At 34.2% G+C, this 12,072-nt stretch overlaps 1 protein-coding gene across 1 annotated transcript; it reads right to left on the reverse strand.

The window, feature by feature from the left end:
• Positions 1-2: 2 nt before the first annotated feature.
• On the reverse strand, positions 3-2,513 carry LOC100816866 (L-type lectin-domain containing receptor kinase S.4). The gene has a single exon (XM_003530171.5). It carries the CDS (start codon positions 2,022-2,024, stop codon positions 3-5), a length of 2,022 nt encoding a protein of 673 aa, XP_003530219.1. The 5' UTR covers positions 2,025-2,513.
• Positions 2,514-12,072: the final 9,559 nt, after the last annotated feature.

Raw genomic sequence — 12,072 nt, forward strand, 5'->3', positions numbered from 1 at the left:
ACCTAATTGGTCCCACTACCATGGAGAAGGGAATGAGGTGAATTAGAAAAGGAAAGAAAACTAGAATCCATGTCTCTATTTCCAAAGTTGGAACCTGAACTCATCTTATCAAATGAAGAAGATGCAAGTGAGTGCAAGAACTCCTCAAACCCCTCATGGTGGCTTACTGCCCCTGGTTTTTTCAAGTCCTCTGGCACCTCAACTTCCCCATCCAAATACCTCACCACTTGCCTCATGCTAGGCCTAGCAGCAGGCACATCATTTGAGCACATCAACCCCAATTTCAGCACCACCATCACCTCCTTCTCATCAAAATGGCCATTTAGTTTTGGGTCCACCACATCAAGTATTCTCCCTTGTTTGTACTTTTCCCACACCCAATCCACTAACACCATCTCTTCCGGCAACGCCTTAGGCTCGATCGGCCTACGCCCGCAAACCACCTCGAGCAAAAGTGCCCCAAATGCAAAAACATCAGAGCTTGTAGTTGCTTTTCCTGTTCTAGGCAATTCAGGTGCCAAATACCCTAATGTACCCACCACTCTTGTGGTGCTTGGGTTGGCACCATGTTCATACAACCTTGCCAATCCAAAATCACCTAGTCTTCCATTCAGCTCAAAATCTAGCAGCACATTACTGGCCTTCACATCTCTATGTATCACCACTTGCTCATAGCCTTCATGAAGATACATAAGAGCTGAAGCAACACCCTTTATGATCTTGAACCTATGCTCCCAATTTAGGATAATCTTTGGCTCATCAAACAAGTACTTATCCAAGCTCCCATTGGCCATGAAATCATACACAAGCAAGAGGTCGCCCTGGCGGCGACACCAGCCGAGCAATTGAACCAAATTCCGGTGGCGAAGCCGGCCTATGCTGGCGATTTCCGACACGAATTCCCTCAGGCCCTGCTTGGATTCGTGTGAAACTCGCTTCACGGCTACTTGGATCTTGGAATTTGGCAATGTTCCTTTGTAAACTCTGCCAAAACCACCCTGCCCAAGTAGCTCCTTGTCCTTGAAACCTCTAGTGGCCTTCTTGAGCTCTTGATAGGAGTATCTATGTGGCCCAATTTCAAGCTCCCACGCTTCAATCACATCAGCGTTTTTTATTTTTCTGTAGAAGTAAATGCCAATAGAGATGGCTAATAAGACAATAACAACAACCGAGACAGAAACCCCAATTATCAAAGATGTTTGTTTCTTCTTTGGCTTTGGAAGCTGTGGGAGAGAAGAGAGATCAAGGGGTGGTGCCGGACCATTGATTTTAAAGCTCCAACCCAAGATGTAATGGGAGCTAGCAAGCAAACCAGTTGATGCAGAGAACCCAACATACATCGTATCATGAAAAACGGGTGAGAGATCCACATTAAAGGTTAAGAGAGGAGTTTTGGGCTTGGATGAATTTGGAGAAAGTGCAACACTTATAAGATTCAATCTAGAATCATAATCAACCCAAGCTAGAATTGGTTTCCCACTTTTGAGAGTGAGACCGACCAAACTAACATTGGCAGAAGTATTGGACTGCATGCTATTGATGTCTATTCCAACATGGTTGTCATTAATGTCCCCAAACTCAAAGTCTTGCACAGTGTCAAACTCAACAGCAAAGATGTGATTAGAGAAGTTACCATTATCACTTGAGTTAAGGAGGCCAAGGTACTGATTTGGTAGAGCCTTGAGATCCTTAGAAGTTGCTATTGTGAAGGCCAAGCCATGGCCACCTAGCTTGGGGTATTCAGGGACAATAGCAAAAGCAAAAGAGGAAGAAAAGGAGAGAGCTTTACCACTTGTGGAGTTCTTTAGTTGAAAAGGTGATGGGTAAAAAGCATGACCTATTGACCTGCTGGATTCATTTGTCAGTTTGAGTATTCCATTGCGCTCTATTGTAGTCACCCCATTCATGGTTAGGTTACTGGCACCTACATCCTTGAATCCAGAATAGAGAACCTGGTCAACTTGGCATGAAACTGGGATCAAAAGGAGCACCAAAAGAGATAAAATTTTCAAAAGGGTAGCCATGTTGAACAAGAAAATAGATGGAAATCAGAAGGACGAGAAGAAGGGATTGAGATATGACAAAGTTGATGGAACTGTTGTAGTGTAAAATGAGATAAGCTCAAGCATAATAGGTTGTTGTTGTTGAATAGAGAAAAAGTTGGTGAGATAGATGTTGAAGGAAGGAAGAGGAGATGGGGTGGCTAAAGAGTAAAGAGGAATGGAATGATATATTATGAAATGAAAAAAGCACACAATAAATGGTTCACATGGGCCAGAAGCCCAGAAGTTATAGAGGAGAGACTGAAAGTACAAGTGTTAATGCAAGAATTCAAAAGTCTACCCTTCCCATAATGGAACAAAAATGCACATGAAGTATTATGAGATAGGACAGGGAACATTCGTCCCTCTCTTACACACTCCTGAATTGAAAGGGAAACAAGTTCAGAGTGACATGTGCCATTTATTTTCGAGGCTTTGCAATTTGGAAAAATATATGATGAATCAACCTACACTCAATTTTTGTGGTCTTTAGGCAGGAGAAAGTGAAAAAAGGATTAATAAAGAAAATAAATATATGATGATAAATTTAGAATATTGAAAATTAAACATCGGGTTTCTTAATATATATCCGATTTAGTAGAAAGTCTGGAAGGGAGACTTGGCAAAAATACAAGATAAGAGGGCAAACAGGGCATCACTTTTATAATTTTAACTTCTCTATTTCGTACTGTCATTTTCAATGCCAATTGCCAAAGTAGTGAAAGATTCTAATGAACGCTGACTTGGATGCTTCTTTTATTTTCCCATTATCTGATTCGTACTGTTATCTTTAATGGTAACAAGATTACTGCACTGTCTTGAGAGATAGATATGGAAAAAAAATTGAAAGATTCTTTTTAAAATATTTTAAAATTCTCTTATTTTGTTAAAAATAAAAACAAAGTGAGAAAGATTATAAAAAAAATATTTATTTGTTTAAAAAATTCTCATCATTTTAACTAGATTTTTCTTTGTGTATTTTCTTTAGATATTTCTTTCTAAACATTCATTTTGGCTCATTGTAGGATTTTTTATAAGTATATATTTTTTATATAACTTTATAATATGAAAACTTATAAATTGATATAAAAAATTATACAAGTTTAAAGTAAGATAAAAATATAAATATATATGAAAATTACAAAGTCGGGAAGAATTATGGTGCCATGATTCTAAAATCTCGTTTGATGGATATAACATCGCATTTTTTTTATAAAATAAATTAAAAATAATTTTATTTAAAATAAATAAAATTTTACGAAAATAATGAGCTTTTTTTAATTAAATAAATAAGAGAAATAATTTTATTAATTAAAATAATAGTTTTAAAGTAAATAAAATGATAAAATAAAAATAATAGAGTAAATAATAGGTCAAGAGTATCTTGCCTACAAATAGATATTTAATAGGTCATTTTTTACATTTGCATGTCTTTACGCTTTCTCTTCCTCTCAAATCCGTTTTTCCTTCTTTGTCTCAGTAAAACAACAATCTTGGACTCATTCTCGTCGTGAAATTTGAACACGAGGTTAAAAACTTATTTTCGCACACACCCACCGTTGGGAGATTTGAGATAATGTCTGTGATGGAAGAAATGTCACTCGTACTGAGTTTTCTTTTTTTCGTACACACCTAAACCTGTTCCAATAAAACTATGATCCCGGACTCGTTAATCGTTGGATCATCATGAAATTTGGATACCGCCTTTGGAACTCATTCCTGCACATGTTCACCATTGGGATTTGCAAAATGATGTTTTTGAAGAGAGAAATTAGTCTCGCACGTTGACAGTGAAATGAAGGCTACAATATTTTTTTCTTTTCTGTAACGCTTGGAAATCTTAGCAGAACAATCAGAGAAAAAAAATGAGGAGTCTCACAGAACTACTAGAGATGTTGGTATCACTATCGGACTACACCTGTGAGCCCTCTTAGAGGTAAAGGATGAGTTTATCGCAATGGGGTTAAAATGAACATATGTAGAGGTTCTTAGAGGATCAAATTAGGGTTTATTTTGGGATGTTTATTGTACTGTAATTCTTCTTGTGTGATTATGTGAAATTGTTTGAGGGGTTTTACTCCCCATGTTGTGAGAAACATTTTTGTATAATTTGTTTGTGTTTTGAATAAGATTAACGTGATAAATAGTTATATTAGAATCACGAAATTGTGATTGAAATTATGTATAAGTGATAAATTGAATATGTGATGAATTGTAGAATAACATGTTGGACAAGTGGCCTCATAAATTTTAAGAAGGGGGGTTGAATTAAGATTTCGTTGACTATTCCTAATTGAAAATTTCCCTTTGTTAGATATTCTCTAGATTCAATTATTTCTTAAATTGTAAGTTACTCGAATAACAAATAAGGAGAAGTAAACTTAAAGAAATATAAACACAGCAGAAAGTAAAAGAGATTAAGGAAAGAGAGAATGCAAAATCGGATTTATACTGGTTCGATCACAACCCGTGCCTACGCCCAGTCCTCAAGCAACCCGTTTGAGATTTCCACTATCCTTGTAAAATCCTTTACAAGCAATGAACCACAAAGGACTTCCCTCCTTTGTGTTCAATGATTACAACCAAGAAGTTATTCCCACTTCTTGCAATGAACCCCAAGAAATGTTGGTCCCTTGTGGCCAGTGATAACAACCAAGAAGTTATACCCATTTCTTGCAATGAACCCAAAAGACGTTGGTCTTTTGTGTCCAGTGATCAACCGAGAAGCAAATTCTGTTTCTTGCAATGAACCCAAGGAACGTTGGTCCCTTGTGTTCAGTGTTTGCAACCAAGAAGACCTTCTCTTGAAAATAGTCACCAAGAGTAGGTCTCTTGAAAAACTTTTTGTAAGAATGGAGGAGGAGAGGAAAATAGAATAGCACAAGTTTTTGCCCAATGAACTTTTCTAGGGATGATTCCACTTCTCTTATGACTAAGGTACTCACAGAGCTCCGCGACCTCCGAGCTTTTGTGGGTAAGCGTTTCGATGCCATAGATACAAGGATCACTCGACTCGAAGATGATATGAGCTTCATCAGGCGTTGCTTCGATCCCCCGGCCGACTCTTAGTTATGTTTTTTATGTTTTATTTCCTTAAGCTTTGTGGTTATTTCTATAAGCCTTGTATTTTGGCTTTTATTGCTTCATGCTTTGGTTACGGTTATCTTGGATGTTTACTATTTTGTTTTGCTGTGTGTTTGTTTATTTTAGACTTTGTTTTGGATGATTAAGACTTGCTTGGTTTATTCTATGGATTGAATCCGTTTATGGATGAATTGTGCTATGTTTTTCATGTTGCCTTAGTTCCTTTCTCCAAGTATTTTTGGCTTTTTGATGTTGCCAAAGGGGGAGAGAACAAGGGAAGAATTTATCATGAACTTAGGCATAAATTCCAATCTTAAGGGGGAGTAAGGGTTGTGAGCACGCATTATCAAATTGTATATCATTTATCTTGATTTCATATTATTGTCATCATCAAAAAGGGGGAGATTATAGAAGCATATATGATATGAAGTTTTGATGATGCCAAAGATGAGCACGATTCAAGTCAAGAATCCAGAAATTCAAGAAGAACGATGTACTTAGTTTCTAGGATCTTAGAAAGAATTCCTTAATTGATGCTGCACAGGTTTAGCTAAAGGATATTTTACAAAAGTTTTTTGAGATTTCAAAAATATGATATTTTTTTATGGTAATCGATTACCAAAGGATGTAATCGATTACCAGTAGCTAAATGCTTTCTGAAACAGTTTTACAAATTTTGAATTTGAATTTTAAACTATATAATCGATTACACAATGGATGTAATTGATTACCAGAAGTTAAAACTGTTTGTAACAACTTTTAGAAATTTGAATTTAAATTTTAAAAGCCTGTAAACAATTACAACGGTTGTGTAATTGATTACCAGACACAAATTTCAAATTTCAAGTCTGAAGAGTCATAACTCTTCAGAACTAACTGTGTAATCGATTACCACATTTATGTAATCGATTACCAGTAAGGAAATTTTAAAAATAACTCCCAAAAGTCACAACTGTTCAAAATTTTTTTGAATGGTCATCAAAGACCTATAAATAGATGACTTGGGGTTCGAATTTCCTTAGAGTTTTTCTGAACAACATTGTCTTATCCTCTCAAAACCAAATTGTCTTATAACTTTCAAAATATTCCTTGGCCAAAACACTTGCAAATTCAATAAGGAATCTTGAGCGATCTTCCATTGTAATATTCTTCTCTTAAAGAGAGAATTCTTCTTCTTCTTATTCAAAGAGATCTGTTTAAGAGACTGAGGGTCTCTTAAGTTGTAAAGATATCTGAACACAAGGGAAGGGTGTCCCTGTGTGGTTCAGAGTTTGTAAAAAGCTTTTTATAAGATAGTGAAAATCTCAAGCGGGTTATATAGGGATTGGACGTAGGCACAGGGGGTGGCCGAATCAGGATAAAATCTGAGTTTGCATTCTTTCTTCTTTTAAACTTCTTTTATTTATTGCTATTTATCTTTTACTTTAAAGAAGTTTATTTTTGAATTATCTTTTGAGTAATTCATATTAAAGGTGCATTGTTAATTCAAAAAGAGATTAAATTGTAATTAGGAATAATTTTTGTATCTTAATTCAATCCCCCATCTTAAGATAACTGATACCACTTGTCCAACAGTGTTCGTGGGAGCAGATGACTAGGTGGATGACTTTAAAGAATCTCATGCTAGAGGATGCTGAGACACAACTTAATCACTAATCACATTACACATGAATCAAACACCTGGGTCAAGACGTAATAACACTCATCAATTTCATACTAGAGAATTAGCAAGTGTTATGCAACAATTATACTAAGACTCAAACCTATATGCAATGTGGTACCATGTCAGTGAAAAACCACACTGGGGCGCTTAGGAGTACATAACAAGACACACCACACAATGAGTATATCAGATCACTCTCACTAAGTAAAATCATACGGTGACCAGTCAAGGTCATTCTGTTTTGCGAAAATACTCCAATCATATGGGATCAACATAGGCTTAAAGGAGCACTCAAACCGAGTGTCTTTACCCTCAAGGCCTAAACTCCGAAGAATCCATTAGGACCTCACCTTCCCGATTTAGGTCAAACCCCTAAAATAATTTTTGCACGCAAACACTACTCATGAATTATACAATACACATAACCTCACACTCATGTTTCAAATACGTTTAACACATTACGCTACAATTTAACACTTTAGGTTCCTAACTAGAAATCTTACACTTTTCCTTTAATACTGTACATAAACACTTTTCTCAAAGTAAACACCAGTTGAGTTATTGTATAATTCACAGCTCACAACACAATATTGTCATATCAAGTGTTAATCACACACTTATTCACAACCAAATCTCATGCCTACAATTTAACATCTCATAATGTCACAATCCATTATCTCATGTTTACGTGTATCTCACAAACTAACACATGTTCAACTTTACAATTATTCTCAATCTCAATAACAATATAATAATCTCAAAGTAACATATTATCCCACAATTCATCACATATTCAATTTATCACTTGTACACAATTTCAATCACAATTTCATGATTCCAACATAACCATTTATCACGCTAATCTTATCCAAAACACAAAAAAATTATACAAAAAAATTTCTCACAACACGGGGAGTAAAATCCCTCAAATAATTTAACATAATCATACAGGAAGAATTATAATACAATAAACATCCAAAATAAACCCCAATTTGATCCTCTAAGAACACTTACACATGTTCATTTTAATCTCAATTGCGATAAACTCATCATTTACCTCTAAGTGGGATCACATGTGTAGTTCAACAGTGATAATGGTGTTTCTAGTAGTTCCCTAAGATTCCTAAAGTTTTTTCTTTGTTTGCTCTGTTAGGGTTTCCAAACGTTAGAGAGAAGGAGAAGAGATTGTAGCCTCTATTTTATTATCAACGTGTGAGACTAATTTCTCTCTTCATAAACATTATGTCTCAAATCCCAACGGTGAGGCTGTGAGCAAATGTGTTCCAAAGTTGGTGTCCAAATTTCACAATGATCCAACGGTTGACGAGTTTGAGATCATATTTTTACTGGGACAGGTTTTGAGTCTCTACGAGAAAAGAGAAAGTTACGATGAGAAGGATATTTCTTTAACACCAGACATTGTTTTGAAAATTCCAACGGTGAGAATGCGAAAAAAAGAGAAGCTTTTGGAAGAGGAAGAAGGGAAAACGAAATAGAGAGGAAAAGAAAGCGTAGAGACCTATTGTTAGTTGACCTAACGTGTCTTTATTTATAACTAGATACTCTCAGCCTATTATTTATTCTATTTTTCTTTATTTTTATTATTTTATAAACAAGAACTCTATTTTATTTCCTATCAAATGAATAAATAAAATATCATTTTTATTTTCCTTCAAACCATTATTTTAATTAACAAAGTTATTTCTCCTTATTTATTTAATTATAAAAATCTCATCATTTTTCTAAAACTATTTATTTTTAAAGAAATAGAATCCTTTTTAATTTATTTTTACGAAAAATGGGGTGTTACAGTGATGATCTCGAACCTTGTGTTCGTAGGAGCAGATGACTTGGTGGATGACTTTAAAGAATCTCATGCTAGAGGACGCTTGAACACAATACTCTGATAGGATGTGATATTGGGGATGAATTTTTATTTTAATTGCATGATATTATTTTTTTTATTTTACCTAATTGATTTAACAAAATTTCTTTTGTAAATTTTGACGGTCTTGTTCTGAGTCGGATATGTTTTTAATAAGTTTTATTTGATAATGGTGAAGTGAATGTGAATCTTTTATCCACGTGAATTTATTTATTTATATTTTTATATATTTTATTCATTTATATGTATGTCGAGGTAGAGGGTATCACAATAGACAATCTATATACAATGATATTTTGGTGCACAAAGACTAATTGAATAGTTGTTAAGTTGTATTAGAATAAAACTTTGTAATGTAGGTCTGTAAAATAATTCTCTAAGTAGACCTTTACAAACAACCAATGATATCCAACACATTATAAGCATCTTAACCAATGATATCAAACACATCTGTCTATTCTAGCGCTTTTAGTAAAAATAAAATAATAGGTTAGCTTTACCTAACTACAGGTTCATGCAGTTTTTATGTTTTGTGCATGCTTGGATTTGGTTTATGCCTCCCAAGTTGTTTGTTACTTTATTTTTTTTCATCTATTTAATGTTATGCATGGGTTGTCGCTTTTGACTTGGGGTTAGAAGGATGTGAATATAGAGATTATCCGAACCTTGGGATCACAAACTCGCCCCTTCTTTTGTTTTAAAAAATAAATAAATGAAGCACTTGTTCCATGGTTATGCAGAGAGATGAAATGAGAAAACAAGATTTTTATATATTGCTGGCTCTAATGAGTTTGATCAGATTATTTGCTTCTTGATTTTCTAGATTCTCTTTGAACCAATGTACATGCCCTGCGTCAAATCTTATCATGTTAATCTAAAACAAGATAAAATAAAAGGTACCACCTATTTTCAACTGTTGTCACATTGATGGTAAAGAACGTTTGGTAGCAAATAAAAATTAAGGAAATAGTGGTCAATCTTCTACTATTCTTAATTATACTCTTTATTTTCAGCCAACAAGTTGAACATATGACTTGTGTTACAAACCCAAATGGTTTCAATGCGCATCCTTCACTAATTCGATTGGCCCGGTGCTAACTACTAACTACTAATGGATGAATATACTACAATATTTCTTTATAAAAAAGAAAAAAAAAGAATATAATACAGTATGAGTCACATTTTGAAAAGGTTTCTTGATATTTCGGGGTGGGTGGCGTTGGGTAAGGGAATCATAAAATAACAGACAGAAAAAGTCTCCAAGTCATCCACATCACTTTCCCTTCCTAGTCTAGTCTAAGCTTCGAAAGACGACTCAACATACATAGTACTCCAAACCCATTTGCCAACTATGCATTAAAGAAATGAATGCATAGTTTAGTTTCTAGGAATGGGAATTTGGGGACAAAACTTTGGGTTCTATGCCTCAAGATTATTTTAATCCATAGACAGCGCATGCATGTATGCTCCTTAGGTTTTCTATTAGGAATAAAAGAAATTGATTTGCAAGAATATCTTTAGCCGGAGTTGTTTAAAAGTTAAAAGTATATATCTTTGGTGATCTTTTATTTAAAGGAATCTTTGGTGAAAGTTTCTTAACAATAAATAACTATTGTATGTTAAGTAGTTAGATTAAAGTTGCTAATGTGAGGGAAGAAAAGGTAAAACTACCTTATCCAAATAACTATTTTTTTTTTTTATCAAATCCAAATAACTATCACATAGAACAAAATATTACTCTCTCCATATACCTCCAAGAAAATATTACTTCCTAATGTATGTAAAAACTGGTGAAGAAACGATACAAGCTTTTAGTTCCACGGATAAAGATACTCTTAATATCATTTAACTATGACCCGTTTCACTCAACGTACTAACTAAACCATCATATTTCACCCACCTCAGCGCACCTCCCTATGCTAGAACAAGTTAATTTTTGAAGATTATTAATTTTTTGTAGTAGAGGTTATCAAGATTAAGTTTTTTATGTATAGACAAGCGCACCTATTATATTTGTTTTAGCATCTTGATATAGGTCTTCTTGTATTAGGAAGACTTTTGATTTTCTTTAACTGCGGGGTATGCCCCGTTTATTATTATATCATTTTGGGTTTAATATAATTTACATTTTTTTTTCCAAAGATATGCATGCTAATTTCAAATATTTAGTGAGATATCTTTAAATATATGTGTACATAATTAAGTTAAAAAAGCAATAATATTTAATTTTGTTAAAGAAAAAAGAATATTCATGAAAACAAAAAAAAAAGGTAATAAGTAAATTAAAGGAAGGAATTAAACCAAACAAAGGGACCCTACAGAAGAAGCAGATGTACATACAGAACATCCAAGGGCCAGAAAAAATATTCCGATATTTTTAACACTAACAAAAACAAAACATTAAACCATATATTAGTGTGCTTGGTTCAGTTTATTTTAGAGAAACAATATTAATATTTTAATTTTGCTAGTTTGGTGAGGGAGCTTCTGAAAGATTTTCCCCAATGTTTAAGCTAATAATAATATAACAACTAATTACAGCTCAATCAGATCACCTAAGGTGGAAATAATAAAAAGAAAATCAAGAATTCGAGAAAAAAAAAAAAAGAGGAAGAGCTAAGACAAAAAGAATATACAAATATAATAACTTAATAAGCCAGCAAGTTGATTGCAACGCCGTTTTAGTGTACTTTCAATGAGAAGGAGAGTTGCAAAGTAAGATTATTAAGCCATACCACAGTTCTCAAAAGCCGTGTCCGAAAATCCAATCCCTAATGGAAGAGTAGATTTTTCATCATCCACATTACTCGCTCATTCCACGTGTTCGGACTTCGGCGAATCCCGAAAATCTTCCAAGAACAAATCCTCTCTCACCACTATAAAAAAAACTTTACCTTGCGGTTAGGATTTGGTAAAAGTTAAGTTAAATAAATAATAATTTGGAAGGTAACTTACCCTGAGGTAGAGGGTTAGTAATATATATATATATATTCTTTGTTCGACCGTCTCATATACCATAACAATGAATTGATTATGCTTGATGCTTGTACATACTTCCTTTTCATCATGTTTGTTGTTTAGTGTCATTTGGTTTGCGTTTTATTTTTGCGAATATGCTTGCATTTTCGTTTGTCTTGTGGATTGGTTCCTTTGATTTGCTGTTTGGTTTTGAAGCTTGAGTGTGGCGTTAGCCTTGACGTGGTTCCAGCCCAACCCTAAGCCCAAACCCAATCTGAAATAATAATAAAAAAAACCCGGTCTAAATAAAAATGGTGCAAGTAGAGAACATGGACGTGCGTTGGGTAATTAGCACTCCCTTTTTTATTGGACTGGGCCCAATCCGAATTTGAAACAGTGTAGATAAGGTGAACTGTGACCAAAATGGTGTAGGCAGAAAA

The sequence above is a fragment of the Glycine max genome, chromosome 7 (genome assembly GCF_000004515.6).
Source record: "Glycine max cultivar Williams 82 chromosome 7, Glycine_max_v4.0, whole genome shotgun sequence".
NCBI classification, from domain to species: domain Eukaryota; kingdom Viridiplantae; phylum Streptophyta; class Magnoliopsida; order Fabales; family Fabaceae; genus Glycine; species Glycine max.